General features: G+C 37.3%; 1 protein-coding gene across 1 annotated transcript in view; it reads left to right on the plus strand.

The window, feature by feature from the left end:
* galt (galactose-1-phosphate uridylyltransferase) overlaps positions 1 to 21792 on the plus strand; it is a 30300-nt gene extending 8508 nt beyond the window's left edge. Inside the window, exons 7-11 of the mRNA XM_014980361.2 lie at positions 5474 to 5596; positions 13477 to 13609; positions 15763 to 15846; positions 20520 to 20674; positions 21132 to 21792. Of these exons, the coding sequence (XP_014835847.2) occupies positions 5474 to 5596; positions 13477 to 13609; positions 15763 to 15846; positions 20520 to 20674; positions 21132 to 21212 (576 nt within the window). The 3' untranslated portion in view covers positions 21213 to 21792. The remainder of the gene's footprint in view (positions 1 to 5473; positions 5597 to 13476; positions 13610 to 15762; positions 15847 to 20519; positions 20675 to 21131) is intronic.
* The last annotated feature ends 4169 nt before the right edge of the window (positions 21793 to 25961 follow it).

The raw sequence follows: 25961 nt of genomic DNA on the forward strand, positions 1-25961 counted from the left end.
TTCAAGTTCAGACATTCACGAGGGGCAGCTGCTTTCAAAATGCAGAATGAGTTTAAAATGGCATAAAACAACACTTGCCACATGAACACACCTTCATCTACACGGGCCCTAATTTGCAGCTCCTTCACACACACCACTGAAGAATCACAAAAGTGTAAGAAAAACACGTCCAGGTTTTGAAGTCAGAAATGTCACAGCGTCGGAGCTGTTAATTGAGTCCTCATCCAGAAATCAGATGCAGCTGTGCAGCTTTGCCACATTATGCGTGAGGGGATATGCATAGTCACACCTATATTACAGCTCCGATGCTTTGCTCGTCTTCATGTTTTTCTCTTCGGTACGGTGATTTAGGAAACTCAATTTGGAGAGAGAGACATTTCTTGTGACGCAGAAAAGTTGCAAAAAGACACATGGAGCAAAAGGATTTAATTTAAAATGTTATATTGTTCACAAAAAAAGTCTGATAAATTAAAGCTCCCTGTGAGGATAGTCATACCTGTTGAACTTTTTTTTATCACATTACATCCCCAAACTTCAGTGTATTTTTTATTTTTTTGGGAGATTTTATGCAATAGATAAACACAAAGTTAGGAGTAATTATGAAATGGAAAGAAAGTGATGAATAGTTGCCTGACGACGAACTTGGCACGGAGTGCATTACTCAGAGAAATAACCAAAAAAACCCCATGGGAACACTGAATCAGCTGCAAAGGTCCACAACTGAGGTGGAACAATCTGTCAACAGTTATCCACGCCACACGTCTGCTCTTTGGGTGCCTGGAGAAAGCCATTAGAGGTCCTGTTTCCAGTGTGTCACAAGCCACAACCTTGAAGAAGGTGCCCCGGTCAGTTGTGACCAAATTTGACAACAACCCTAATTAGTGGACCTTGAGACAGGATGGCTGTCAAGCCATCTGTCACAGCCATGTCTATTTGACTTGTTGTTATCCTCTGCTCTTTATAAAGATGTCAGCGCTTGATTTCTTTATGATCTTGAAACACCTCTAAATGTTACAACAAATGAAGGACTCCTGTTAAGATATTATGTGTGTGGTAAGACACAATTATCCCTTCCTGCTTGGTATCCCAGCTGAGATTTGTTATACCCCATGTACATCTTTCCTGTGAAAGCACCCAAGAAAAAGTGTGTGTGTGTGTGTGTGTGTGTGTGTGTGTGTGTGTGTGTGTGTGTGTGCGTGTGCGTGTGTGTGTTTGGTGGTTTAGCCTAGTCACTCCTTCACCATTTGCAATTCCAAGAACTAGAAAACACAAACGTTTAACAGGAACACTGGGTTCCTGTTCGAAACAGGATTCCTCCACCATATTTAAAGGTCTTTTACATTAATAAACATCTACAAGAACACAAAGATCAAAGAAACAGCAGCTTTCAGGTCTTCTAAGGTTCAAACTAAAAATTAAAGCTGGTTGTGTCTTTTCTGTTTCTGTTGTCCCATATCTACAATTATTTACCAATCCGCATGAGAGCTGCTTATTGTCTCAAAGCTTTTAAGGTGCTTCAATTTTCCCCTTTAGGCCTTGAATGGAAAAACCCCCAAAACTTTGAGATCATTATTTTTAGTAATGCAATCTTTATATTGTAAAACCTTTATTTTAAAATGCTAAGTTTCTTATTGCACCTATTGAATCTGTGAGAAGACTTGCAATTTTCTGTTGACATATGCTGTGCTCAACCTGAGCTATTTTACAAAGGAGAAATGAGATGTGGAAAGCTAGAGACGCACCCCAAAGGACTTGCAGCTGTAATTTCAGAGAACCATGCTTCTTTAAAGTATTGATTCAGGGGGTGGAATACAAATGCTTTCTTCACTTTTCAGGTTTTGGTGAACATTCCTGACAACCTTCTATCTTCTTTTTTCCCTTTAGCTTTGCATTAATGCACTGCTTTTTGTTAACCTTTTACTTTAAATGCTTGAAAAATACAAATTTATAGAATACTGAGTATCAAACATGAGTAGAAAACTGCATACTTGTAAAAGTACATTAGGGTTTCTCTAGAAACACAATGACGAAAACCAGGTCTTCAGTGATCAATAATAAAAAAAAGTTGTCTTCTCATTCCTCATCCTAAAATATCTACTTTCTTCCCAACTTCTGAATGATTCCTATAAATACTTCTGAATGATTCCTATAAATGTAGTTAGATGTGGATGACAAAGACAAACCCAGCAGCCTAAATGAGTCTGTTCCCTAGTTTTGGCAAGATTGTAGAAATTACCACCAGATGGCAGTATGTCACTGGAGAAAAATATGGTTAAATAGATTATAAAGTATAGCTGCAAGGTGAAAATCCTGCCTAATTTTAATTTATAAAGTATACATATCTTTTCATATCAATATTTCATTTTGCCTGGTTTAGTTGTAAGGAATCAATAGCTTCAATTTTTTGTACACCTAGAATACAATTTGGGTCCAGTCTATGAGAGAACTCTGAATACATTTATGTAGTTTGGTTTCGTCTTTTAAAATAATGTTACTTCCTTATTATATCGGTCAGCGCATTAAAATCCATGAGTTTGTACAGTCACGTTCCTCCCACCCGCAACCCCATGGTGAAAACCTTAGAAGCATTGATGTAAAACTTTGACTAATGAGAAACAAAAAAAAAAAAATCTTAATCCTGTTCTGTGGGCGGCATGGCTTCTGATAACTTTGGTCTCACAGGATCAGAGAGGGAGAATGAAAACATATGCTTCTTGAATAGTAATCGCCCTATTTAACTCCAGTAGCCATCAGTGTATATGCGGTTCTCTGTGTAGCGTTGCATTTGCTCACATGAGCAGCAGCGTTGAAGTTAACAGACTTACGGAGTTGAAACGTCTATCAAAAGAAATGCCTTTCTCAGAAGTTGCATCTTCTAGTAAAGGATTATATTTTGGGCTCTCTTTGGTGTGTTATCTGGACTTTGCATGATGAAATAACTGTTGTCGGGTAGATGGGTACCTGCATGCAAAGACAGAGGTGAACCAATAGCCTCAGGACCAGTTTTAAGAGCCCAATATTCAAATAGTCCTTGTTATACATGCCTGGAGTCTTATAGCTGGTCAGTGTTTGTGCATTCTACTTACACATCATCTATAGCTGTTTTGTTTTGCCTCTGCATGATCTGGTTCCAAAATCCACCTTTTGCTAGAACACATTACTTTACACATGTCAACAGTAATTATAAGGAGAATGGAAACATAGCTGGGATAAATGAAAATAATACTCAATTTACATTTTCCTTTAGTGGTCTTTGGTGCAGCGCCGTCACTGTCAGGGGGGTAAACCGGTTTTGCTAAGGGTTTAGTTCGTTTGACACAGTACAGTGTGAAAGTGAACTGCACCAGCAGAAAATGTAAAGAATGTTGCAATTTTGGTACTCATTCAAACCATGTCTACTGGACTATCATTTCTGAAACCAAATGTATTCCCCAATTTGATGATGGTAATCCCCCCACAAAGTAGATTACTACTACATCTTTCCTCAGAGAGAGTCTATCTAGCTTTCTGCGTATGTCTGCACTGTTTGCCGTTTTGCATAAGTACCAGATTTTAAGTGTGGATTTTAATTTAATTATTTTTTGTTTTTAATTTTAAGAACCCTGAATACCTCTTGTTCAAAATTTCATTTTTTTTTTTCATTTTCTAAATTACCTTGCAGCCCTGAGTCTGCAGTTGAATCGTGGGGTTGTTTTGTACTGCTTGTCTGCTTTAATTCCCATTAAAATGCCATGAAGCTCAAAACCGAATTGTGCAAATGTCTTCTGTTATGTTCATTGTTGCCCATAAAAAGCTTTGTGAAATGTGATAGAAATATGTTATGAGGGCCAAAGAATGTAGGGGTATAATACAGCCACACCAAAATGCAAAGCAGTGTTTCTGTCTGTAGAGCGAATAGAGCTGAATATTTTTTTTTTTTTCAGATATGCGGCATCTCGTGCTTTGAAGCGTCATGCATAATTTTCTGCAGGGATGCTAAATTGGAGAAATTGCCAGCATCTCATTTAAGGTGAATGCAGTCTGATAAGGAGCACCAGTTGGTGGCTGATGAGAGCAATGCTGGAACAATGTGTTTGTTTCAGTTAGCAATCAGTGTGGCTGATTTAAATGTGTCTTTTGCTTTAGTGTTATCATAACAGTTAGGGGCATAACTTTGCGTGAGCGTGTGTTTTTTTTTTTTGTATGTGAATGAATATGCAGCAATGCTTATGGGATCAGCTTTAAAGAATTAGCTCATTTAGTGATGTGGTTGGTTTTCTCTTCACATGCACAAGTGAACTAAAAATGTATGCAACATATTGGACGCATGTCATATTTCCACATTTAAGTTGTCTTACATCATTGAAAGAGAACGTCCGGACCGAATGTGCTAAGGAGAATACAGAGCTCAATAACAAAGCCTACAGTGTGACAAGAGGTGGGCAGGCAGTCAATACTAATCTGGGAGGAGAGATTCAGAAGCGTCTTCAAAAAGACATTCTGGTTGAGGAAATGGGAAGGGAATGGAACAGGGAGGAGCATAATCAGGAGATGTGAAAAGGGTGGCAGACATTTGAAGGTGGATAAAATGAAGGTGCCATTGGAGCATACGTGTTGGAATTCTAATGAGGAACAAAGACCCAGATAAAGACCCCGTGACTACTAATGCAGGGTTTGTAGTAATCTCTTCAGAACTGTAAGCATTCAATTTGTTGTTCAGTGAGACACAGTTGCTATTTTTGCTGATTTGGAACATAAAAATGCTTTTGAGATGGTCTCTGGCATCTTTATAAGGTTTTTTGCGTTCAGAACAGTCCTCACTTTTTTGGGCAACGATTCAGCAAGATGTCTTTCTTGGTAGTTTTTGGTCAGTTTTGAAACAATTATACCTCTAAGTTGCTTCTGCTTTGTGGAGTGCGCATCCCAAACCACTTCATCTGAAAAGCGCTTGATTGAATTCAGATCTTTGACAGCGGGCACAATTGAAACTGATAAACTCACCACAAACTTTTGAAAGTAGCAGATTTTTGATAAAAAAAATCTGCTACTTTAAAAAAAATAATAATAATAATTGGGGCCTCTGCCAGAAAATTGAAAATGGCATCCAACACAAATGAACTCAAAGCCATCCATTTCCCTTAGAATCAACCATATCCTATAAAAAACTGTGAGGTAAGCTGAAAAGAAGAGCTTATAAGAAAAGATCTAAAATTTTGGGCACTCTGGGACGATTGTGGAAAGTTTAACAAACAATTCTCCATCTGTGGATTTGTACTTCCAAACTGACAGATTTAGTTATTCAAACATTCGTGGATGTTGATTCATTAAAGTTTGTTTTTTTTCTCACAGGAAACAACAACAAATAATGTACAAATCCTATTACACATATTAGTGTTTAAAGGAAACAGGTCATCAAGAAGTTTCCTCCATGTTTTATGAATATTTGTTTGAGTCAATGCAGAGTCTCTTTGTTTTCTTTCCCTTTCTGTTAAAGGTGTGGGCCAGCAGCTTCCTGCCCAATGAGCCTGCTGTGTCTGACCGCTGCCAGAGAGCATACTACCAGAAAAACGGAGAGCCGCTGCTGGTGCAGTACGCCAAACAAGAAGCAGAGAAAAAGGTACATGTAAGATAATAAGTGGACATCTTATGTTCTTTCACACTTAGATTGAGTTGCAGTGTCACAAATTACTCTAAGCTTTTCAGCCTAAACAGTTTCACAATTCGATTTTTTTTTTTAACATCTAATGGCTCCTAAAGTACATAAAATCCTCACAATCCAAATGGTAAAACAAGAAGAGCATGCAGGTCACACAGCAGCAGCGATATTCATTCCACCTTAAGTCAAACATTATTCTGAAAAAAACATCATGTTTCCTTCAGGGCAATTTCTGAACGACCTTTAAAGGTTTACAAAGATGGAAGCGTTGCTATGGCAATGGTATTTTTCATTTCATTTAAATCAAAATCTTTGCCTCAAAAACATGGATTTTATCTGCATCTTCCAACATTTAATGTAAAGGGGAGTGAAGTGTAAGATAAAGGAAAAAATAAAAGGCTGGATTTGCTTTTAATATTTTTTGGAATCTAACCCTGTAAATTTGTGGGATGTGTAAAAGTAAAATCATCTGATGTTTATCTGACCTGTGTTGTTAAATTAGGGGGTAAATGATGCTGATAATTTTCCCATGCAAATTATTCTAAAAGTGCTTTACTGCATAAAATTATGATTAAAAGATCCCATTTAAATAATGGTACCACATTTTACTTTTCTCACAAATCTCCCTTCATCCATCTACTTCCACCCTTTTCCTCCTCACCCCCTTTTTTTTCCTATTCCATCATTCTCTTGATTTTCCTTCCTCTGCCTGTCTCCCAGTCAGTGAAGCGTGTGATTGGACGGCATTGATGCTCATTAGCATAATGCTGCAGCGTCCGTCTTCATCCCACCTGAACATTAGGGAAACTGTGTGAGTACATTTAGGGTGCTCACACAGATTTTTAGCGTGTTGCCAAATGTCATATTAGTGAACACTCGCAAAAAAAACCTTCTGCATTGGAATTAGACTTGAAAATTTGAGGAATATTTTCTCTAACTGTTGGGGAAAGGCTTTTCATTTCATTCTAGCATAACTAACGTTGATTTTTGGCGATGTTGTTCTTGTCGTAGCGTTTTACAATGTGTTGGCTCTGTAGTAGGTTTTGCTTTAGCCCTCACGATTTATCATTGAGCCAAAATTAGACATGCTAGATCGTACGAACTAAACGAAAATGTACTTTCTTTGTAAATGTGGGTCAGTTTCTGGTGTAAAAGGTGTACCAAGGTTTTATAAAGTTCTGATTTCAAAACCACTAAAATGTTAACTCAAACTTCTTTGACTTTTTAAGTGCTTTTATAGAGATGTGAGAAAAAGTACTGGACCACAGAGTATCACAGCATTGCACCGACCCGAGCTGTTAGTGCTCACTACAACAGGCTCCTATGCTTTCCCCAGACACAGAAAAATGACAAATTTAACTTTGGATATTTCTCCTCCACTCACAATAAACACTGATATTGATGCCATTGGAACAAAAGGTGAGCCTTCAATTATTCTTAAAGTAAAGTCATTTTGATGTAAAGTTGGCAAGCTACAAGCGGGATCTTGGTTTAGATGCAGATTGCATTTTTTTTTATTCAGACCTCAAACATCAACTAATTAACCTGCCAGTATCAGCTCCCTACTCTCTACTCACCAACTTAGACTCACTTCTTGCTTTTAACAGCTACTTGTTCCTCTGTTCTTTGTGGCATAAATTCATCACCGTGTTCGAAACATTCCACAGAGATATCAATCCATACTGACACGATGGAATCACACAGTTGCTGCAAATTGTTTCACATTCATGATGTGAATTTCCTGTTCACTGCATTCCAAATTGCTCTATTAGGTTGGGATCTGGTGAGGATGGAGTGCAGTTAAGTCATTGTCATTGTTTGAGATCATTTAAATCTTCAGCTCTGCCCGTCTGGCTTTCAACACCTGTGGAGTTTTGAAGCCAGAGTTTTGAGTTTTGTGTTCATAAAATTCTATTAAAATGATCTGAAATTTGTAGCTGCAACATTAAAAAAAAATTGAAGAGCCATCAAGGGGTATGAATGCCGTGGTAAGATGCCGTCACCTCCTCAATATTCTAAGTATAAGGTCAAATTGTTAGTAAAGTCTAAAATGAACTTAAAAGATTTTAGATCCAAAGAAAAGCAAAATCATGAAAGTTAGAACAGAATAAAGAAGAGCATGGAGCTGTAAACACAAGTCAGAAAGAGAGATACAAGATGAGGGTGTCAGAAGAAAAAAGCCAACAATTTGTTCAGGGGATAAGCTGACCTGTTCTATTGGAACTATGGGGACACTCCTGTTTGCTTGTGTGTGTGTGTGTGTGGGTGTGTGTGTGTGTGTGTGTGTGTGTGTGTGTGTGTGTGTGTGTGTGTGTGTGTGTGTGTGTTTGTGTGATATGGTAGGTAATATTAAGGCTTTGAGAAAAACAGAGTAGACACTTGAATCTCCTTGGGAGCTAGTCATGGGCACGAACCTTTATAAAATCAGAGCGAAAGCCGTAAGCACAGTGTTTGTGTGTGAGCGAGTAGCCAAGAATGATTTGTCAATAGCTGGCTAGTGTGTTGTTGTGTGTGTGTGTGTGTGTTTGTCTCTCTTTCTTTGCTCTTGTCTCCCTGACCCAAGGTTAGGGAGCCTAAATTGGCACATCGGAGTGTTTGGAAGACACTGAATTGGGCTTTGGTTCCCGGGTGACACTCAACTTTGAAACAAAAACTTTCTTAGCTAATTGAATAAAACTCCTTGAGATTGGCCGTGTTAGGGGTCTCTTTTAGGACATCCTCTGCTTCCTCTCCTTGTCCTCAATTCTTCCGTCTTGAGCTTGCCCCTTTATAATCTTGCTAAAAGGATAGCAGGGAAGCAGGGAAGACAGGCAAGTGCAACTAAGGTCAAGAAGATGAGCAGGAGAGAAAAAAAATGAAATATTGGCCAGAAAAGAAAATCAAATGAGATGATAAAAGTAAATCTAATATTACAACCATGAATTCCATAAGGATTTTATGTGATAGACCAACACTGTGTAGCACCATTGAGGCAGTTTGCTTCAAGCCAACTAAGGTAAACAGCAAACATGTGCATGAAGGAGCTCTGGTCAATTGAAACTTTTTAGTTTACCCACAAAAGGCTATGTGTAAAGGAAAACCAAGTCCCGTCTTTGTTGCTAAGACTAAAAAAAAAAGAAAAAAAATGAGAAGAAATCAACCCCAAAAATATCTTAAACTGTAGGACTGTCTTATAATAATGTTAAGTCAAGATTATTTGCATAACACGTTACAGCAAACAGGCAATTCAAATGCTTTACGTGATAAAAATGTAACACGATAACTAATTATGAAGCAAGTAAATATGACATTTGTCAAGTCTCATCATTAATTACAATTATGCAAGATATTTTCTGATGTTTTTGGTATGATCTGTTTTCTACATGAAGCTGAATATTTTGTGTATTTCATTAAAATGTTCCATCTTTGGAATATTTTAATGAATCAGTGTTGAGCAGATAAATAAAAGACAAAAGCAGTGTAGAGCAGTTAAGTTAAAATAAGAAGACACAAAAAATTCACTTTAAATATACAAAGTTAATTTTTTTTTTTGCTCCCCTACTCTCATTCTACCCAACCTAAATCTTGATAAAATACAATACAGTTTAAAATCTTGACAGCAAAGTACTAATAACAGTTTTTTTTTATTATTATTCACTAAGTAGAGTCCAGTAATTGTTCACTTCCATTAAAAAGCCAAGCAATTTGTGGTTCTGTTAAATTACTGCTTCCTCTACAGTTATTATAACACTCCTGTTTTCTCTCTGAATCCATTAATTATTTACTAACCCCTTGCTGTGAAAAGGTTGATTTCAAATTATTTTTGACATTTGCTTTAAACGTTCCACCATCATGCCGGTCCACAAGAAACGGTTAAGGTTAAGTGACTGCAGGCTCTTTCGTCTGCGATCATGAAATACAGTGACTGCTGTTGAAGCATCTGAAGGTCATCATAGGCCGTCTGCGTGACCCCCTGCAGCGGCAAGCAGGTTTGCAGATGACGCAGTCAGTATGGGACTTTACGTCATCCTGCACTGTTTGGGAGAAAGCCCAGCAGAGACCCTACTTCCAACAGCGACTCAAGGAGTAAAACCTTTCAAAGGAGCTGTTGATCATCATCTTCACAGCCATTTTTTCAGTCTGTGGAGTAGCTCTAGTCAGCTACTCCACTTTGAAACAAAATAAGCTTATTCGCACTACCACAACCTGCCAGTTGGCTGCACAAGCAGGTATCCCTGTTTGTACACACTGTTTTTATAGTTTATGCTATAAATTAATACTTAATGTTTGCATACCGTGAGCGAGCGTGTGAAGCTGCTGTCAAATTCCTCATTTGCGTGCTCAGTCTTTGTCAATAAATCTGAGGGTGCGTTCACACTGCAGCCTGAAGTGACCCAATTCCAATTTTTTGGTCACACTGCCAGTAAATGCGACCTGTATGCGTTCTGCAGTGTGAAGGGGCAAATGACCTGAAAGTGTCCCGCATGCAAAGTAGGGGAGCAATAGCATCAGCGTTCTCAGTGTTCTGCCAACCGCCATGAAAAGAAGAAGTGCTCAGTGTTTGTGGAAGTAAACATGGAGGCTAACGGTGGAGCTTAGCTTACATATTTGAAGTTGTTATCCGGCCAGAGCAACATATTAACAACTTAATCCTCATATAGTCCGTCATGGTTGTTGTTTTTCTTTCCACTTGCATGTATCAGGACACAGAATAGTGAGATTTGTTGAGAATCAGTGACGTTCAGTTTGGATGAAGGCGACCTGGACGTTAGGTCGCATTTGAATCGGATACGTATTGGATACGGGTCACATTCGAAAAAGAATCCGACCTATGCTGTTCACACTGCCATGAAAAGATCGGATACAGGTCGCATTACGTCAAAAAAATCGGAATTGGGTCACTTCAGGCTGCAGTGTGAACGCATCCTGATTCTAATTTCTAATAAAAAAATAAATAAACTAAGGAAATCATCAATTTACAATGTTGGAACAAGTTTAAACAGAAAATAAGACACAAAAATAATCTATCACCAAATGACAAAATAAGTAATGAATTCACTATTAACATCACAACTAACTTTGATATTTTTCGTCCTGCTCTCAAATCTTTATAAACGATAATACGTCATCTCTTGCTTGCGGCACTGAAGTGCATATACTTGTCAAATCTTTTTTTGTTCCATTTCAGCTCCTCACAACACTGATGGTAAATAGCGAATGAAATCAAACATCCTACAACCCCATGTGTTGTATTTGAATAAGGCAGCTCCTCACAGTGACTGACACATGGAAATATCTGGACTGCTGCAGTTCTTTTCAGCCAGTGGTAGCTCATTATTTTTTGTTTTCTCTTGCATTTGCTTGACAGCTTAGTCTTAATAGACTTGGAGCTGGTGTTTTCTTCAACAGCAGGATGCTCTTTTGCACAAATAACCATAATCAGTTGTGTGCTATCTCCTCACAACCAAAGAGCAGAGCGATTTTGGATGGAACAGCTCGAAAAAGCCTTGAATTTTGTCTTAGTTGAAATCCAACTCCACATGTATATTTTGGACTGTGGAGAGAAGCAGAAGAAAGAAAATCCACGGTTAGCCAGAGTGAATTGGGGGATGAATGGTGAATAACTGATTAATAGAAAAGTGGAAAGATTGATGGAAGGATAGATGGAAGGAGATAACGATGGGTTAGTTGGATTAAAACCGTGTGAAAGTAATAAAGTCAAAACTAATTGACTCCTGTGAAACATGCATGTGTTTGAAATAAAAAAAAATAAATAAATAAATAAAAAACAGTAACCATTAATGCTGTACATCCTGCTTTCTGTTAACTCACAGGACCAAATTTACAAGGATGTCAGTTTTGGTGCCCCACCTAAAGGAAAAATCTTTTTACCAATTCAGATTTACTACTATTCATTTTCAAATACTTGTTTATATTAATTAAAAATCCTGCAATAATATAACTCGAATGATTTGGTTTTGTATAGAGTTTAATGTTTCTAAAAAAGTGCATTCATTAAAGTAAAAATCTTTGCACCCACTCCCCCAAAGAAAATAAGATAAAAAAAAAAAAAATGGGACTGCAAGCCCTTTCTAAAGTCTGGCCCAACTAGCACACCATCATTTGGCCAGTCTGGAAAAAAAGTTGTTAAGATCTGATAAGCAATATTACAATAACAGAGGTACCACAGAGCAGTATATCTTTCTCTCTCTCTCTCTGCCTCTCTTGCATCACCACCACACACACACACACACACACACACACACACACACACACACCCACACACACACACACACACCCACACACACACACACACACACAAACAGCAGGCTTATCTATGTCTGATGGATTCTGAGAACAAGGTCAGGTTGTGTTTGTGCTTACTCATCATCTGGTTACATTTAGCCTTGGACACGTTCTGCATTCAACATTTTATGGTAATTACACTGTTTTCCCTACTGACCAGTTTGATTATCATTTCAAATTCACTTTTCTGTTGTTTTGTTTTTTTAATTACACCAAGTGGTAGTTTGTACTTATTATTCCCTTTTTTTTAATAGATGTAATACAAAACAATAAAGACTTAAGTATCTGAGCTCCTCCATATGATTAATACGGATGCTGTCAGTAAATGCAAAAACAGCAGTATGGAAGAAAACAATACAAATATGATTAAAATTAACAAGATTGCACCACCGTTGAATGAGCCAAATAAAGAAAAAAAGTGACGTTGGGTGGTAAAACTTTAGACTCCTGCATTCATGTATTATGGGTTCTAAGGCTTTAAGCATTAAAACAGACCTAATACACCCCCTGTAGTATCACACTGTTTCTGAATATGCTGCGATGCATCCCAAGTAGGCAAAGAATTGGATTAGTAGATTCAATTGACCAATACTTGTTCTCAGAAGTCGTCTGAATAAATCTTACTGTAAATGCAGCTGCCAAGGGAAGCTCTCAGAGATTTATTCGAGAACATCACTGAACAAACAGATCAACAGACATGTCACAGGTGAAGTTGTGGCAGGGTTTGGGTTGTAAAACAATATCCTTAGCTCTGTATATCTTACAAAATCCTGTTCAAAATCCTGTTGAATGACAATTTCAAACCTATCCAGACCTCACAGTCCAACTGAAGAGAGAGACATAATCAGAGAAGCAACCAAGAGAGCTCTCAACATGCATCAGCTTGACAGAGCTGCAAAAATGTTAAACCTTAATGTTTCCATTAACACTTATCCCATAGTGAGTCACGGTGGTGACAGTATCATGCTGTGGGACATTTTTTCCCCCCCGACAGAGACTAGAAAGTTGATTAAAGTTTATTGTAAGATGGAATGAGCTGAATACAGGGCTATCCTGGAAGAAAGTCGGGTCACAGGTTAATTTTCCTGCATGATTGGCACGGTAACTTCATAACAATAGAAATGTTTTAAACCTATTAATCTGTAAGAACGGCCCAGTAAACCATCAGACCTAAATCAAAGAATATCTGGCAAGACTTTAAAAGTTGATGTTCACCGACAAACATAATCCACAGCGATGTAATTTAGTTTATTGTGTGTCACCAATAAACCACACGGTTCATTGGCGTTTTAAAGACTAAGTATGGAAGGATGGAGTTCTGTGCATGTTTATAAGGGACAAAACTTTTCACTTTATGAATTTTAATAGAAAATCTAATCTACTTTAAAATGTTCTTCTAAAAGTCAAAAGCAATGTTGAAGTGTCATTACTTTACTGATTTTAAGAATGAATTATGCTGTTTTTACATTTGGCATTTAAGTATCTATTTTAGAGAACACTTTGCTCTTTGTTCTTAAAATGTAGATAACTTGCGTAAAAATCTGTTGTTCTCTTAGGAGCGTGTGGTGGTGGAGAATTCTGATTGGCTGGTGGTGGTCCCATATTGGGCAACGTGGCCCTACCAGACGTTGCTGTTACCACGACGACACATCCTCAGGATCAATGAACTGACAGTAGAGGAGCGTGACAGTAAGTGTGTGTGTTTGTGTGTGAAAGTACTGACACAGCGAGTGACAGAGAGAGCAGGGAGGTGATTAAGATCTGTCTAAGGTGACTGAGTGACTCAGTGAAGAACCTGCAGGTTTTACTGATGGTCATTCATGTCACATTCAAGCTTCTCAGAAACCAAAATGTAATTTGTAACTTTTTTTTACATGGCGACTTAACCTCATGAAAAGTTGTTTTTAATGGAAAAGCTTTACTTAAATCAAAACAAATTGAAAGGATAATTTTGATGTTATTGTAATTTAAAACAGACTGTAGTGATTTTATAACTATTTGATCCTCATATCTGCCTGATAATGTCACTAAGTGTCTAGGCGTTGATTTTAAGATTGGGTAACCTTTATCTATTTGCTGAAAGTTTCACTTTTTCAGAGCATGAATAAACTGCAACATGCTTTGAAATAGCATAATAAAAAATATTATTCCCTTTTTAAAGAGCCTCTAACACCCTTGTCCATCTTTTGACTTTTCTTTTAAAGACCTGCTGATACTGAAAATCACTGCCTTTCAGTTTTTTTCTAGTCGGTAACAGCATCCACATAAAAGGCTGCTAATGTCAGCACGACTTGGTAGTGCTTAGGCGTGGTGCGTTTACTGATCGGGAAAACATCAGATGTTTCAGTTCCTACAAACTACTCTGCATTTGGGGAGGATTAAATGGAAACGTGTCAGATTCCAGTCAACGGATGAAATCTGTGCATCTCCATTTAATCTCGTTTCTAACATAGTTCAATATATTTGTCATCAGTCTCTTGTGAATTGTCCAAAGAAAATAGAGGTGCTAAAATATACACTGCAAACATGTAGAATTGATTAGCTTTATTAATATGCATAATTAAAACAGTTTCAAAATATGAGAAATATGTTAAAAACTGATTATCTCCTATTGAACAAATTCACAGATCTAAAGAAGAGTCTGTATAATTTTTTAGATTAGCATTTATTTAGTATTAATTAATCAAAGATAATTACACTTTCAGTAAAGAGACAGAGGTTTATGCAATCAGTGTTTTAATTTATCTTCAATTAAAAATATTTTCTGGTGATTAAATTAAGTAAAAATAAACAGGAAAAACAGAAACAAGCATACCGCCACTGGTTTTCAACAAATTAATTAAAGATAAAAGGGGAAGTTTTATGATTTTGGAATAAAACATTTAAAATATTGCCTCGGATTATTAAAAATGTAATCTAATCAAATGATTACGACTCTTAGAGTTCCACTATCTGGTATTAGTTCAAGAAGCAAAATCTCGGAGAAACGTAGAGAATTTCAAATTCACTCATTCCATGTAAATGTTGTCTTGACTGCCTCTTTCCCTCATTCCTTCCTTTCTTCCTTGTGTCCTTGCTACTTGACTTCCTTATTTCTTTCCCTCCTTCTGACCTTTTATACTGGTCTTTTTGTGGCTGTTTTTTTCTACTTTGTGTCCGCTTTGCCTTCCTCCCTGCCTTTCATCCATCCGTCCGTAAATAAAAGTGTGAAAGTTTTACAAAAACAATGTGTAAAAATCTATCTAATATCTGGAACCGTTTTTCTGCTCAAGGGTTTCAACATGTGACTCATCAATCAATATCTTACCAATAATTGAGGAGTATTTCCAAGCTCGCTGAATTTCCAAATCACTTAGATAATATTAAGTTCTTAAAGGATGTAACACAAATTGACAAGCATTTTCTCTTGATTTCATTGCACTTTGATATAAAATAAAGTTATATCTTGGCGTTTTCCCGGCGTGGTCCGCATGGATTAAGAGGCTGTGAAGATAATGAAATTTAAAAGTGACCTAGAGAAAAGCAGGTTTGTAAGACACTGTCTTTGCGTTAGCTGCAGATTTACTGTGTTAAGATTATTATCTTCATCACAAAGAAATAGAAACTTTAAAAGCCGTCAAATAAGTACGAGGTTTTATAACACACATTATTAACATGAGATGGTGACATTTTGTCAAATTTACAGCACAAAGTGATATTTTTGTCCATTCTTAGAATTTTACTTCCATAGTTACACACAAAAGTTTATTCCATGTTACTTTGTGCTTTAGTATGTTCCCATTCAAATCAAATTCCTTATTGCTTTTTTACTTTTTTCTGTACTTGTATGGTTGTTTTATCAGGTCTGGCAGCTATCATGAAGCAACTGCTGACCAAGTACGATAACCTGTTTGAAGTTTCGTTTCCGTACTCGATGGGCTGGCACGGTAAGACAATTAGACAAAAGCTTTTTGGTGGTTTTAAACATAATCCCTTGTGTTACAAATTGAATGGGTTCTTTTTTGCATTTTGGATGGATTAGTGGATCTGAATAGAGATTTGTAGCAACAAAGACTGGCTTTAAGGACTCTTACTTTTAATTGAAACTTAAAAGGTAAATTCACCTAAGAATCCTTAGAGAGGATGTTCATCTGTGACTGTAATCAATAGTGTGATGAGGAGGAGTTTTTGCAGTTACAACTGTAATGTACTTCCATTGCCACATCAAATTAACCAGCAGTAAGAGGATCAAAGGAAAAGGTGCTTTAGGATTGTGGCAGTCACACCCTGCAGGTTTTCAGCTTCAAATCCTCTCCAGCTCCACTTCTTTACACTCTTCATACAAAATCACCAGAAATGACTTATTTACAACCTCCTTAGTCCTGTTTTTCCATCTCCTTGCTTTTTATTATTATTTTCCATCCTTTCTGTTTTTGTTATTTTATGTCCATTAGCTCCACTGTCCTCTCTTCTCCTTCTCTCTTCACTTATCTAAAGATTTGCACAAACAAAGTCAGATCAATATAATTTTACATGGTATTTCTCTCTACATCTCCATGTTTCATCAGTCTTCACTCAAAACTGATTTTGCGAAAGCAGCCATCATGCAACACAAGCATCACATATGAATATGTATTTACCCGTCAGATGTCATGGAAAGATACGAGTTGGGGTGCAGTGTACATCTATCAGAGGTTAGATAACCATTGTTGCATTTCAATCACTGCCGCCCTAATAAATTATATGAGAACCTTCTCATCTTTGATGTCACCCTCATACTCGCCGTATTACCACTTCAATGCACACCCAGACACACTGGAATATTTAATGCATTAAGAAAGCTCTCTCTTATGTAAAGCAGGAGGTCTCGCACGTAAAGGGCACTCACTTGTGGTGTAATTCCAGACTTTTAAAGCAGATCAAGCAACAGTGCAGAGACTGAAACTGCTACATGTTCTTTTGCATATTTTAATGATAAAGTGTCCAAAAATTGGAGAGCTGCTTTGACCTTTTTCTGTTTTATGTTAGGAAGCACATTACCATCGAAATTACCCATCTACTTGAATAAGTGCTGAAGTTTCATTAACCAAGATTCATTGTTTGTTGTTTGATTTCATAGAACAAAGTTACGTGATGCATCAGTCAGCCTTTCACTGACCAGTTTAATTTGCAGTTTTCTTTAGCGTCTGACCATCTGATTAAGATTTTCTTTATAGGATTCTTAATGAATAGAATAGAATAGAACATTATCACACAGGAAGTCACGGGTTCGACTATATGCTGTCGTGGAACTGTTGAATGTAATATTGTAATTTTCAGAAAAACCTAAATTTGTTTTTATTTACTATAAGTTAAAAGGCATAAATAAAGATGACCTAAGATTAGCTCTCTACATGTATCACTTGTTGATGCGCAGATTCTTTCCGATTTGTTATTTTACCCCTCCATTTCTGAATTATTTCCTTTTAACTTTCAGTAACAGGCTGGTCAGAAATCGTGCGTGGCCAATTATGCAACTAAAATAACCCGTAAGATTGGAAAGAATCCTGCTTGATTTAGTGAACGGGCTCACAGACTAGCATTAACTCACACAAATTTAAATTCACTCATGGAGGTATTCTTTTAAAGCTGTGATCTACTCTATATCAGTTTAAGAAAATAAAGCCATACCTTCTTTTAAATCTCAACACCTGGGTGGATTTTATACAGTTTTTAAAATCTTCTTTCGTATTTGTTCTTTTTTTAAAAAAAGAAAGTTGCTCTCTGCAAACTAGCCGAAATAAAAGGTAGTTGGTAAAGAGAAAGATGATACAGTATGTGGTTTGGCTGAGAGGGCAGAGGGCATGAGAGGACAAGCCTAGCTCCACTTTATTCCTTTTTTTTTTTTTTTTCAATCACATATCAAATATTTACAGAAAATCTTAGTTTAAACTTGCCTCAGGTGGTCTTTGGATACGTTTTGACTTTAATCTCATATTCTGTTTCGCTGCTCAAGACTCAAAGGTACAATTCATGTCAGAGGGATTACAGTGATTTGCTGAAAGTTATGGGTTAGAGGACCGGAGAGGCATGCTTATCGTGGTTGGATCTTATCCCACCTCCACACATAACGGCTGCAGTCATTATGGCATTACTAGGTCGCAAGCTTGGTTTGCTTTTCCATGTGCAGCTCATACCAAAACTACGTTTGAATCAGCTGCACCACACAGTCTTTTTTTATGATTAGCAGTTTGTTTTAATGATTAGCAGTAGCCTTGCCAGCTGTTTGGTTCAGAAGCTACACCTGACCGTCAAAAACGTCAATGACCCAGTAATCACTGTGAAAATCATAGGATAAAATGTATTAATTGTATTAAGAATACTTCTCCATAAGCTGAACTTTATCTCAAGTTAACCAGCTTCTCTACAATTGATAGCAGGTGTTAATTCAAGAAGGCTAAATGCCACGACTGAATGAAAAGGTGCTTCAACGAAGCATTAGTGCACTTACACAGCAAAGTTATTGTACCTCCATATTTACATGATTTCCACTACTAGTTTGTTTTCCACTTGAAAGGTAGATGATATATGTCACATTATGTGTGGAAAAGATTTTATAAGAATTTATCCAATTCTAATTGCATAAAATCTGGCCTTTCAACAGAGGTCTGAACACTTTATGAAGTAATAGGGTATTTCATATCACACATTTTTGTTTCAACACTTTTTCTTTGGAGGTGAGACAACACCTACGCATATGTGGTATGTCAGTTTGGTTCATTAGCACCCTCTTTTTTCTTGTACTTAGAGGAATTAGTGTGTGAAAAGGCTGAAATTGGGACAAATGATCAACTAAGAAAGCAAATGAGAAAAGTTTAGACTGATTATAACTTAATGAAATTATAATAAAATGGACAATGTATTCTTATCTTATTGTTGCACCATAACCAAGGACTCAGATAGGGTAAGATAATTATTTTTCAAACAGTGCTGAGATATTTTAAAAAGAAACTGCAGCTTGTTCACACACTAAACCTGCCATATTCTTTCTCCTCTAAAAGTATATCATTGATGAGGGGATTGTTGAAATTCCTTCTGTGTGCGCTCTGACCAATCGCTTACTGGTTTCTGGGAATAGTTTCCTGAAATCTTTGGGGATTTTTAAGACCAGGGATTCTGAAAACCTCCCTTATTTAGTAGTAGAACCATAAAAATAATATCCTTTTGTGTTTTGAATCATCATCTTTCCTAAAAGGTCAACACCCAATTCATCTTAAACTTTTGGACAGATAAGCCTTACATAATCTTTTGAACTTTTTAAACAATGCCGAGTTAAATGTCCCATCAATGACATTTGGCCTTTGAGGCAGTAAACTTTATTATTCAAAAGAGCAGGTTCTCCCTCAGAATGTTAATTTCAGAAACTGGACTTTTGTTCAGATGGAAAACTGTTTCCTGACACTGTTTGCATGCAGGGAGTTTGTTCCTGTCACACTGGTTGCCGCTGTAATTGATGGCCTACTGTCTAGGGAAACACGCTCATACATTAATAAGCATTGCATCTACAAATAAACCTGGAGACCATTTAAAACTGGGTAATTGTCTTCTAATAGGAGTGCCCATCTGTGTTCATTCTTTATCTGTCTGCTTCAGGCTCGTCTTTGTTCCTTCTTTCTTTATCAATTAGTTTCCTTTATATTGCTCCTCTGCCTCTTTTATCTGTGTTTGATTAGTCCCCATTGTCAGTAAATGGACTCAAGAGAAAACACTTTCTTCAATCTCTCCGGGGATTTTCTTTTACTTCCATTGTGTTTTAAGAGAGCTATACTCCTGTTTCTACTCTGCTCATTATTTTCATTAAGTTTGTATAGGGTAAAATAAAAAGGATACTTAAATGCTATCGTTGCACATTAGTGAACATGTATCTTGTTTCATAACCCTCTGAAATGGGTATTTAGTGTAATTTTAGTGATGAAAAGTGATCTTAACACAATTGTTGAACAGCCACCCTGTGTTTAATCAGATGACTTCTTATCACAAAAGGATGTCGCAGTGAAAGGTCTGAAAAGATTGAGGTCATTGACGTTTTCCTGTCAGATCAGACACGCTGATAAAGGCAGAAGCATGAGACGATATGTCTCATGCCACAAATCTTCTACAAATCTCCTTCAAACCTTCTGTTTTTCTAAGAATTTTTTTGAAAATCACAAACTGTTCCAGAGTTTTATTTTCAAAGTTACTGTATAAAACTGCCGTTTTGGCTTAACCTCCAATTTCTTCTTATTATTATTTTTTTCTTTTAAAAAGGAATATGTTAGCTGCTTTCTTAATGTGACGTAACTGAGCAACAGTTGGCATTTATAACATGACATTTCTATTATGTAGTCCAAACCTGACTGTAGGTGGTTTGGGATTTGAGAAGCCGTCTTCATGCAGAAAACAAACCTTCATGTCTGCATGATAAGATTTGATGAGAAATTACAGATGCTTTTGGAAATTGGAGTGTCTTATGGTAACCTCAGTCCATTTTAATAAGCTGAACAGTCAGCAGTTGGTATGAACAAAACCTTTTAATCAACATAAGGGCCGGTCTCCAGTCTTACGTTACCTTTCTTTCCCCTCTGTTATGTTTATTCTTCAGGAGCCCCAACTGGCCCTCATTTAAAAGAAGACAACTCCCACTGGCAGCTCCATGCTCATTACTACCCCCCTCTGCTACGTTCAGCCACAGTGAAAAAGTTCATGGTGGGGTACGAGATGCTCGCCCAGGAGCAAAGGGATCTAACGCCAGAACAGGTAACACACTTTGCATTGTACAGCAATCTGCTCGTACTTTGTGTTCTGCAATACAGGGCGCATAAGCATGACTTCTGTGCTTTACAAAAGTATCCGTACTTCTTGAACATGTCCACATTTTGCCGCATTACTGGAGAGCTCTCACGTTTATAATCTAATCTCAGAATAAAGACACTCATGTCATACCGTGAGAGAACCGTCACATAACAGTGAACAAACTTCATTAAGTGGGCAAAGAAACGCAGTGGATAGATTAGAAATTACATTCTAGAGAAATTTTAAGATTAGATTTTGAAACAATGTCCTAAACTTGTCCCAAAATGGAAGGAGTTTTTCCATTTTTGCTGTTAAAATTTCCAGGTTTAACAGTTCTAGTACATGGCATAAAAAAATAAGTCGTTTCTTTCTGCATTTGTTATAATCTTAAAATCCACCTTTGCTTTTCTTTCCATCTCAGGCTGCTGAGAAGCTAAGGAATCTTCCAGAGGAGCACTATAAAACAAGAGAGAACCGTGAAAAGGAAGCACAAAGGAAATGAAACAATCCCATCAATTCTTGGAAGAGCTCCGTTTGGAGGCCTACCTACTGAAATACGCCTTTATGAAAACATACGGAGCAACTGATGGTGTATTCCGCGACAAATTACATCCCTGACAGTTTTAAATGCGAGTCTAGACATAAACAATGACACCAAATGCATGTAAGAACTGGAAAAGACTTTAATCAGTTCAAATCTGAGTTTCCTCACCACAGAACAACTTTCATGATAAATCAATTGATACATCTTGTTGCTGAAGGATGGTGTGGAGAGGTAAGTTTTTGGCAAAGACCAAAGTCAACGTAAACAGAGTGTAATGGGATTCGGTTTTCTTTCTAACTTAATGCTGTTGAAGGCAACTTCAACTTGTCTGTGAAGTTGAAGTTGCCAAAGGGAAAGGCAGCATCTGCAGACTCTGTCTAGTATGCATTTAAATTCCACTACAGGTTTCATAAATATTTTTGCTCTTCTGTGTGTTTTACATACTGTTAAGGGAATAATTTTAATTGGATTTTTTTTTTTATGCTTTTTTGTTCTTGCTGCGATTATTGATTTGAAATAAAATGTAACTTGAAACCCACACTTTGTGCTTGTAATGTAAAATGAGAAAATGCTCTACTTTTCTCTCATCTATTCTGTAAAATGTTTTATGGCGAAACCCATGGCAACAAGCGCCTGTTTAGCAACAGAATTCATTTTAATTCAAGTAAAACCAAAACATTTATTTAACAAATAAGAATATATATGCAAAAGAAATTAGAAAAAGATGGCATTTCAATTGATTCAGGCCTTGACAAAATGGTTAATGTGTACTTTGCTGCTGGTATTATTAATTTGCTTTTACCAGAGAGTGACATCTATGCATCTGCAATTCTCACTGAGCATTTTCCCTCCAGCCTTCACTGAACAAAAGAAGTTTTACCGAGATCTAGGCTGGAAGCACAGCTGCTCTCTGTGGGATTTGCCAAAGACATGGAAGGGGAAAAATAGGCAAGTACGGTCGGAAAGTTGCGCCAGCAAAGACTTCATGCTTCACCCAAGTCAATGCACCTGGCGAACGTTCGCTCCCTGGCAGACAAAACGGATGATCTCTCTCAGCGTAAGAAATTCCGACTTCCGCTGCAAATCCACTGGAATCTGAGTTTCTTGTGCTGCGAGAAAAAAGCAATTAGAAACGAAAGGACAAAAAGGACTAAAACTCAAAATGTGAAAATCTTCTTATTCTAATATTAACCACAAATGTCAACGGAGAGTCTCCCATTCCAACACCCATCCCAAATGGTTCTTTTGAGTTTTGGTGGCTGGGGAGACCATTGGTAACACTGGTCTTATGTTAAACTAGTTAGTAACTAAATCTTTTTGACATGGTTTATTAACCTTCTGGAAGCTCCTTTTAGATGGAGAATCCATGTTTTTGTGTCGTTTATGCTAAGAATGTGGCAACTGAAATTGTGACTTATTGAAACCATTTAATCATTATTAAAACCATTGCTACCTAAATGAGAGATTTGCCAATTGTAACAAAAAATAAACAAGTGTACGAAAGACAGTGGCAGACGAGTGAACATCCTTGAACTCGTATCTTCTGCAGTTTGAAAAGACAGTGGTCTCAGCTGCCTACCAGAGCACAGCCATCCTGGCTTGACATAAAGGGGGGGACACTCTAACTGTTTCTGGAAACCTTATTCCACTTGCACTGAAACATTTTTGTTCTGCAACCGTCAGGAAAAGGGATCTTATCAGCTTTTTCCCATTTCCGATTTAATGATACACCAACTACTTTCCTCCAGGCCAGCTGAAAAGAAGTGCAATACTTTATCCTTTTGGGATTTTGTCTAGGAGGGTGTTGAAATTCAGCTGTGCACCTAATGAAAGAAGTTGCCATAACCACACTTGCACTCTTATATAGACAATGACACAAATCAGTAAAACACACACTCACTGCCTTCATTATTCATACTCCTTTCCTTGGAGCAAAGTCTCAGGTTTTTCGTTAAAATATTGATTCCTGGTTTTGTTATAATGTGCAGTTGAGCAGCAGAGGGTGTGGGTGAGGTTTACAGACTGAGGGGTTCTTGGAGGGCATGGATGTTACCGTGTGTGTGGGAGGGGGGAGGGGGGTGTAACTCCTTTTTTATGTACTATGACAGACTTCATTCTTTCAGGTCAATATTTATCCAGTCCTTCAGGCTCACCGTGGATCCCCTTTTCATCTATTTCATCACTCTTCAGGGACTGTCCTGTGAACGCATGTCTCTGTGTTGCAGATATATGCCTCTATTCCCTCACAGCAGGGAACACACGAGCTTCTCTCTGTGTGTAACTTATTTTTGTCTCTGTTCTGGCAGAAGAATGAGCAGAGTTTGGAAATTCTGTGCCAGATGCCTTTGGCTTGTCTTTTTCATTCAGCTCTGGTGATGAATTGTATTCCCAGTCCTGCTTAAGAAGCCAAATTGGCCTTATGAAGCCTAATTAGTATCATCTGTATGTCTCCGTTGCAGCATCATGTCATGGAATACTAGTGGATTCAGAAAAGAAAATATTTTGAATCTTTTTAAATGATTTCAGATAGTGGGGGATTTCAAATTTTTACACATTTTTTTTAATGTACTACTAATACACTTGAACCTAAAACTGGTGATTCAGTTGTAGGTTCACTTCTGCTTGCGTTACTGTCAGTAATAAGTTATGATATTTAAGAGGGATCAATATTGTTCACTTCCTTTTTAATAATGGTTTCAAACTGCAAAGTTTCAAAGCTGTTTCCTTTATGACCGGGATACTGTAAAGTTGATTAAATTTGGCTAGCAAGGAATATATTCTGTTTTTTGCTATAATCAAACAAATAGAGAGGACAAAAGAGAGTTTGGCATTTTGGAGTTGGTGAAGGACAGCGTTAATCAGAAGCACCCAAGAGGCTCGTGGCACTTCTGGAAGAGTGGCAGACATCCAGAGCTCAGGTTGGGGAATCTGTCAGCAGGACAAATATTTGTTTTGGACTCGACTGATATGAGCTTCATGAAAGAGTGACTGGTGAAACTGTGTGATTGGAGCCTCCAGGTGTGGGAATATGAAAAGACAGTCAGAGGTTATTGGAAGATGATGCTAAGTACAATGCAATAAGAAAAAAAGGCAGCAAAATATTGCCTTTGGGTTTTATGTCCTATTATATATGCTTAGTGTTGGAATTGCTTAGATCAAATTACCTCCACATGTTATTAGACTGGGCATAAATCCAAATTAGATTTGGTGACAACATTTGGAAATGTATTCATAGCTCCACAGCAAATCAGACTGAGCTTGAACGATTTGTTAATATGCATCATTTGAAGAGCTGTACCCCATCAATCTTGCAGCTGCAAATGCAGTGCTTCTACTAAACATGTTACCAGTGGGGTTTAATACAAATGCACTCCACACTTTTGGGATATTTGTATGAAATCCTTACACTTATGTATCATACTACTTTGTACTCACATAAAATCCCATTGGAATGCAATGAATTTTGTGATTGGAACATAACATGGAAAGTTTTAGGGAGAATAAAAGGTTCTGCTAGTTTCATTTGGCAGTAAAATTTGATTTTTTTTATTTTTTTTATTTAGGTAGTCATTTCTTTTTTTTTTTTAGCCATTCCTGATCTCGCTTTGCTTAGAGCTTCACACTGACAGAAAGCAGCGGCAGCAGACTTCAAAATAAAACTGAAAACTTTCACAGTTGGTTCCTGGAACCATGTAGAGCTGTGTAATGACAATAGAGAAGGAATGATGGGTTTCATTGCATGTGGAGACTGTGGTTACAAAAGTGGTGAAAAACTCCCCAAAAACTTTGAAAACACGATGCACACCAGTGAGAGCTGGCTCGTAGACGGAGCAAATGACATTAAAAATGGTGGATCTGCTTTGTGTGCTGGTGTCTGCTCAGAATGTAAATGAACAATAGAGGGCAGTAGGAGACTTACAAACCACAGCAATGAGGTACTAGACAGATGAAATTCAATATTAATGTAAACTTAATCTCCAACCATTTCTCTGATTTTTTTTTTCTTTCAAAAAGTGTTTATACCCCCTGGTCCCTCTCCAGAAAAAAAAAAAATCAGTTCTCACTTTGCATCCACAATTTATATTAGGAGTTTATATTAGTATCAGACTAATATGGAGTAGCACATTGTGAAAATTCATGGTTTTAAAGAAATGTTTACATGTAAAAAACAATCTAAATTTAATGGCCTGGGCTGTTTTCCAGCCCTGATGGATCATTGCTTTGTTCAACCACCTTTCATTGCAGTTAAAGCTGCAAATCCTTTGGATACGTATCCATCAACTTTGCATATCCAGAGACTGAACTATCTGCCCATTCCTCCCAAATCAAATGCTGTCAGACACAATTATACATCAAACTTCAACTTCTGTCACAAACAAGCAGTTGTGTTCATGTCTGTACTTTGGCTCATTCAAACACATGAACATGTAACCATTGCATTTGCGGCGTCTTGCAGGTATGTCCTGTTTTGATTTCTATCCACCGTCTCACTGACTGACTAACTTCCAGCTTTTCTGTCCCTACTGTAGATATCACTACGATGCTGCAAATACCATGTTGTATCTATTATATGACAGTGAAAATGAAAAGTATTGTATTCGTAATGTATAAACTCCCTTACCGTTACACATTAGCATATCTGAATCTAGAGCAGAGAACATCCATTGTGGATAACATGAAGTGCTTGTGGCACAGTTTGTGATATTT

The sequence above is a fragment of the Poecilia mexicana genome, unplaced genomic scaffold, assembly GCF_051168715.1.
Source record: "Poecilia mexicana isolate PSO_F unplaced genomic scaffold, ASM5116871v1 scaffold_12, whole genome shotgun sequence".
In the NCBI taxonomy this organism is placed as follows: Eukaryota; Metazoa; Chordata; class Actinopteri; order Cyprinodontiformes; family Poeciliidae; genus Poecilia; species Poecilia mexicana.